General features: G+C 42.1%; 1 protein-coding gene across 1 annotated transcript in view; it reads left to right on the top strand.

The window, feature by feature from the left end:
* Positions 1-143: 143 nt before the first annotated feature.
* WSB1 (WD repeat and SOCS box containing 1) overlaps positions 144-7,049 on the top strand; it is a 36,676-nt gene continuing 29,770 nt past the window's right edge. Inside the window, 1 exon segment of the mRNA XM_014584979.2 lies at positions 144-488. Within this exon segment, the coding sequence (XP_014440465.1) occupies positions 449-488 (40 nt within the window). The 5' untranslated portion in view covers positions 144-448.

The raw sequence follows: 7,049 nt of genomic DNA, 5'->3' as shown, positions 1-7,049 counted from the left end.
TCTTCCTGATCTTCCCCATAACAGTCCCCCCAGAAAATGCTGGCGCTCGCCAGGTCCCAACCATCACGTCCCGTGCGTCGGAAGGCGGGGGCGGATGATTATGACGTCACAAGGCCACGCCCCCGTCGCCGAGATATCACCCGCGCCGCCCGCCATTTTGTCTCCAGTGTCTGGTGTGCCGTCGACGGCGTCGTGTGGGCTGTGTCCGTCCGTGGGCGGGAAGCAGAGTACAGGGTCTATTGTCTGGGTTTGACTCCGTAGTTGGTGCGAAGCCTTCTGGAGCTTTCTCGGGGCAGTCAGCAGAAGCCGCAGCGGCCGCCCCCCGCCCCTCCCCTCTGCCCCCTGGTCCGGGAGGGACTGAGTCCGCGTCACGCCCCTCAGCGCTCGCCGTTCCCTTCTCAATCGTTGCGTCCGCATCGTGTCCCCGGAATCAGACGGTGCCCCATAGATGGCCAGCTTTCCCCCGAGGGTCAACGAGAAAGAGATCGGTGAGGACTGGGGCTGCGGCGCGCGCGGGGGCTGAGGCGAGGCAGGGGCTCCCCAGGGGGGGCTCGGGAGGTGTCGGTGAGTCCGAGGGACGAGCTCGGGCGAGCCAGGCCGGGCGTCTGGGCGAAGCGGAGGGAGCGGCCCCGCGTGTGGCGTCTGCCGAGGGGAATGGGACCTACATGGGTGCGGCGGGAGGCTCGGGGGACCCGGGCGCGCGGAGACTCGGGTAGGACGAGCAAGGGCCCACCCTCCCCGGCCGCCCCCGCACCGCGTTCCTTCACTGCCCCGTGGGCCGCACTGGCGGGGGCCGGGTCTTCCAGGGACTGGGGGGCGGATGGGAAGGCCGAGCGCAGGAGAGGGGGCGTTGGGAACTCACGCGGGCGGGGCCGAGCGGCGGGCGGGATGACAGAAACGCTCCTGTGCGGAGGGGCGGACGGGGCGGGCTTTGTGCGCTCGCCGAGCCGCAGACCGAGGGTGGGCGCAGGACGTGGGCTCGGCCCGCAGCGCCTCGCCGTGCTTAGGCTCGGTCTGTGTTTTAGTTCATTTTTTTTAAAAAAAAGGTTTTTGCTGTAGGGCGCATGTACCCACCCGAGAGAGAGCGAGCGAGAGAGAGAGAGCGCGCTCCCCTCCCCACCCCAACTTCCCACCCAGGGGAGATGGCCGCGCTGCAGTCCCTTCCTCGCGATTTTGTGCATGCATGTCATTGCGCCAGTGTGTGTTTCAAGCCTTCGGGGCAAGGGACTGCTGCAGTCGGCCGTGTGTGAGATAGAGCCGCCCAACGGGAACAGCTTTGGGGGGAGTTGGGGTGCTGTGGGTTGACTGATAACACTGCACAATAAACACTGATCTTACTATGCCAGATAAAAACTGGCAGTGACCACAGAACTTTGCCATTTTCCTGCCTGTGAAGTAAATGCCTTTATAATCAGATCGGGGAGGAATTTCTAGAAAAGGGGAGAAGCCTAAGTAGCCGAAACGCTCTCTATCCTGTCTGTGGGGGAGTTTTCTTTTCTAAACAGTGATCTAAAAATTCTATACTTTTGTTCTCTTAAGGATAAGGTTGAATGGATAAGGAGGGGACTTTAACCCTGATTTTAATAGCTATATTAAAGATACAGAAAACTCAGAACATTTATGTTCAGTTTTTATTATAACTATTTGAAGACTAGTATAAGGAGGCTTCAGAAAATTTGTGAAAAATGTGTACCATGAAAAATAGGCATTTATTTCAAAATGTTTGTCGGAGTTAAACTCGTACTTTGTTTTCCCATGAACTTTTTGAAATCCCCATGTGTGTCCTCAAGTAGGGCATAGAACTGGAAAGTTCTTACAAAAACAGTAAGTAGTGGGTCCCACTGCACCATAACGTTACAGATGAGTGATCCGCCTTTCATTTATCTGTATATTCATCTCGCAAACCTCTTTGAAAACTTTGTCATAGGATGACTAGAACTTCTTAGCAAACCTGCAGAACCACTGAGTAGCCTTTTGATTTTTAATTTAAGAGAGCTTTTTATGTATTAGGTCTTGGTGTTATTTTCTAGATATAGATAGGATGTAAAGTAAAAAATTGAGAGCAAAGTGCCAAATATCTAGAACTTTGGCTTTTTATAAGCTTTTTTAAAAAGAACTTGAGATTTTTGTTTCTTTTACTTGAAGTAGCATTTGGATACAAGGTTACTAAATGTTAATTTTTCTTTGTAGCTTTTTATCTTTGAATAAGGACTTTCTTTTCCCGGTTGAGTATTAATTATGGCCAAACCAAGTTTGGTTTCTCGCATGCATACTGACAATAAAGGCAAAATTCCATGGATAAAAGGTTCTATATGACAGGGAGTTACTGCTTTGAGCTTCTGCCCTTTTTCATCAGGCACTGCTACAGATCCTCCCTTTCTAGTTATGAAATTATGGAGAGGAATGTAAAGGATCTTAATCTGGTTTGCTCAGTTCAGCAGTGACTCAAGATGTGTTACTTGGTTTGCTCAGTTCAGCAGTGACTCAAGATGATGTGTTAGGACCGCACAGAAACTAATAATACAGTGTTGTATCTTAGGGCTGATTTCCATGGCAGGCAGCCTGTCCACTCATTATATGAGATCATTAAGTCTTACATTTTTTTAGGATGCTAACATGAAACAGTTGCAAGTAAAATAGTAAAGGTTTAATTTAATTTTTTTTCTCAAGCCTTGTACCAGGTTTATTGTGTTGTACCAGTATTTAAGTTGAGTGTTTAAGTCATTTAATTAAAGTATAAGGAACACAACCAGATCAATTACTGGTAGAATATGTGGAACTATGTAAAGTGTTTAGCAATTTTTTATAATGGTTCCCTTTCTCCAATTTCTCTGTACTTGAGAAAAAACTAGCTTCTTATTTCATGGTCTGCAATTTAACCATTTTTAGTTTTTTTTTTTTTTTGGTTTGTTTGTTTTTTTACTTTTATCTACATTTATTTTATGCTGACTTTATTCCCGTGCCATAAGTTTTTGTTTCTTCAGTTTCTTCTGAGATATCTTTTTCTTCTGTGCAACTTCCTCTTCCAATTTAGGAACAACTTGGTCCTTTTCAGTGAGGATCATCTTGCTGTGGCAGGGGGAGCTCATGGATGGCTTAATCCATTCCTTAGGCTCTGTATGTACAACGGTGTATCTTTGGTGCCTTGTTCACCTGAATGTGCTCAATGACCAGAGAATCTACATCCAACCCCTTAAGTTCAGCATTACTCTCTGCATTTTTTAAGCATATGCAGCAAAAATTCAGCATTCTTGTTGGGTCACCGACCTTGTGTCTAGCCCCACTGTTTAGCCTGGGCACATCTACCAACTCCACCATTGTAACGACGGAATGGCACACACTGCTTCTGTAAAGTGACATCCTTCAGATACTTGGTGGCCTTTCGGATATGCATACCCTTGATGGCCTGGGCAGTTTCACGAGTGTTCTTAAAGTGAACATGAAGATTTGAACCTCTTGACTTGCATGACTTGCATGACAAGTGAAGAGGGAATAATTTTCAGAGATCACCTCAGGCCGCCAACGAGAAGAGAGCCCAATTTTTAGTTAATTTATCACTACTCTGTATAAGCAGTTTGATGATGGTGGTCAAGGTAGAAGAAGAAAAAGAATAACCTTAAGACACAGACTAAAAGAATGAATCTTCTGTGAGAAATTAAGTCTGGCTTATGATTGCCAAGGGAACACTGAGTTTCTAGCCTAATTTACCTGATGTTTTTGAAGCTGAACAAGAAGACTATTCTTTGAATTGTAAATCATGTAAATATTCTCACTTAAACAGGAGCTTTCTGTCTTTAAGATAATACTTGCATTTTTTTAAGTTGAATTTTAAAACTTGTTATCCTTGTGAATTTTGACATTTTTTTCCTTCTAAAATTCACGGGTTTTGAAAAATATATATGGTTAATAGAAACCTAAGTTAATTAAAAATTTAGGCAGAGGTTGAAAATTTAGAGGCCTACTGAAATGACCATCTAAGACCACAGACTTGGAAAAATCTAGAATCTAGAGCAGAATTACCTTTTTGAAATAATTTGTGTATTTTATAAATCATTTTGCAGGCATCTGATGGTCACTAGCTTGTGAATTTTGTGTTAAAGTCATGTGACTGCCAGTAAAATTAGTGTCTTTTTATGCTGTATTAATGCAGGTGAGGTTGGGGTCTGCTCTGATTAAACCACACCTGTAGTTTTTAGTTCTAGGCACAACTTTTATGAGGGCCACTATTAACTGGAATTTATCCAAAGAAAGTATGAGGTTAAGAGGAGTGATTTACATTGAAACCAGGCAATCATAAGGAATAATTTAAAGGACTTAAATATTCCAGCCTGACCCAAAACATTCATTACTAATGTTATGACTGTTTTCATATGTAAGTGTCATATGAGAGCAGGATTAGTTAGGGTCATTCTCTTTAGGTCAGAATCAGGACTGACTGGGTGAAATGAGTCATTAAAAGGAAAATTTTCTGTTAATCTCAGCTGCACTGAAATAAAGTAAGCCTTATTTGGTATTATTTATGGATGTCAGAAAAATGATTCTCAGATTTTAAAAACTATACTCATTTACTATTCAAAGAATTGAGCAAGGAACATATATAAATCTAAGAAGGAGAACTCATGCACGTACTTTTGTATTTGTTCAGTAAATACACTCAACACCTGTCATACAGGTGCTGTACTTGATGTTGATGAGAGAGCATATTAAGACTAGAAGTGTCACTGATTGGATTTGGGGAATTTGTATATAGAAAAGGGACATCAGGCCAGAACAGCCCTTCTTCAAGAGGCAGACAGCTCCATGGCTCCTGTGATCTAGCCATTTGGGGAGAAAGGAAGATGTCCCACTGATAACTGGGCCTCCAGCATCCAAAACTCGCGTGTTTGGGAAGAAACCGACCATCCACCAGATGACTAGAAATCGCTGCAGGACCACAAGAAATATGGGGAAGCAGGAAAATACCTCTCCCACAAGGGAAAAGGATAGCTCCTCTTTATCCACACACAGTTCAATGGAAATCATGGAAATGTCTGATAAAGAATTCAGAACATTCATAATGGCAAAGCTAACAGAGATGGAAGAGAAGAGAGACAAGGAACTGCTGAAGAGAAAGGAGAAAGGAGTTGAAGAGTTCCAGGAGGTAAGGAAATTCATGCAAGATCTAAAAGAGGAATTTCACACTTTACAAAAGAATCAGATGGAACTGTTAGAGATGAAGGCTATAATACAAGAAGTCAAAATCTCCCTTGAAAGTATTAAAAGCAGACTAGATCATACAGAAAATAGAATTTCTAATGTAGAAGAGAAAATGGTTGGCCTAGAAAAATCCACCGCGAAGACTGAGAAAATGGCCCAAAAATTTGAGAATAATATGCGAGAAGTACTAGATACCATCAAACGTCCAAACATCCGGATAATAGGCATCCCAGAAGGTGAAGAGACTCATAAGGGCATTGATAATCTATTCCATGAAATCTTACAAGAAAATTTTCCAAACCTGGAGAGGCACTCAAAGATTCAGTCCCAAGAAATACAGAGGACCCCAAATAGAATCAACCCAAGAAGATCTTCTCCAAGACACATTATAGCCAGATTGACCAAAACCACAGACAAAGACAAGATACTAAGACTGGCAAGAGAAAAAAGGCAAGTTACCTACAAAGGGTATCCCATCAGACTAACGGCAGACCTCTCATCGGAAACAATGAGAGCGAGGAGAGAATGGGAAAATGTATTCAAAGTATTAAGGGAAAAGCAATTTCAACCGAGAATTCTGTACCCAGCAAGGTTATCGTTCATTTGGGAAGAAAAGACACGAACTTTCCCAGATAAACAAAACCTGAAAGAATTTACCAGCACCAGACCGGATCTCCAAGAAGTTCTTAAGGGAGTGCTATGTCAGTAAAATTAAATGCAGACACACAGAAATAAGAGTTCAGAAACTAAGAAAATGGGCAACTTAATTGTAGGGCCAAAAGCTGGAGTTGAGTATTACATCCCAGATTTCAATCTGGAACATCGAACCTCAACAGATACAGAAGAAAGATTAAGTACATGAGACTGAACTGATGAAACAGTATTCTACGACTTGACTAAAATATTGCTGCTTTTCTTCTAAGCTTTGTTGTCTGGTTTTAAGGACTTTTGTCCTGTCTTCAGCTATCAATAGATTCATGTTCCGACTATTTGAACAGAATACTAACCTGTTTCTAGGCTTTAAGTTTCAAAGAAATATCCTTACCAGTTCAAAACTGCTTTTCTTGAAACCATCGGCTGATCTTGCTATTGAAAGTAGTTAGATTACTTATGATATTGTGTGACCAACGAAATGTTGGGGGAAAAGGGATTGAAGACAACTGTAGACAGCAGAGATAGTGTAATAAGAGAGTGGAATAGGGCAGAGGGCTAGACATGGGGTAAAAAAACATATATATGAAAGTAGAAATGGAATATTATGGATGATAACATGCATTATTAAGCCACTATATAGTATATTCTAGATGGGAAACCACATTTAGAATGTTGTGATGATGCTCAGGGAATGAATGTAAATTAATAAAAAAAAAAAATTTTCAGAAGAAAAAAAAAAAAGGCATTAGAAATACCTATTTGATGACTGCAGTTAAGCTATATAGCCCTAGTTAGGTGCTACGTTATAGTATGTTCATTCTATTCACTGAGGTTTATGCCTAAAGTCAGTCTTGTGTTCATGGATATGTACATATCAGCTGTGCTTGCTATTGAAAATATTTAGATTTATTAAGATATTTAGTGAAACAATAAAATGGGGGAGGCATAGAAAGCAACAATAGATACCAGACACAGTGTGGGAGGAGGGTGGGAGATGGCAGAGGGTGAGATAGGGAATCAAGGATGGGAAAAAAGGCAAAATATACAGAAAACAAGAAATGGAAAATGATTTGTTGACAATAACACATATGTTGATGTGCTTGATTGAGCCAATATACAGTGTATTCTCAATGGAAAAATCTCATTTTGTATGCTATAATGATGTACAGTGAATGAATGTAAATAAAAAAAAAAATGTA

The sequence above is a fragment of the Tupaia chinensis genome, unplaced genomic scaffold (genome assembly GCF_000334495.1).
Source record: "Tupaia chinensis unplaced genomic scaffold, TupChi_1.0 Scaffold148350_1, whole genome shotgun sequence".
NCBI lineage: Eukaryota > Metazoa > Chordata > Mammalia > Scandentia > Tupaiidae > Tupaia > Tupaia belangeri.
Note: the sequence above shows the minus strand (reverse complement) of the source record. Positions and strands in the feature narration are given on the sequence as shown.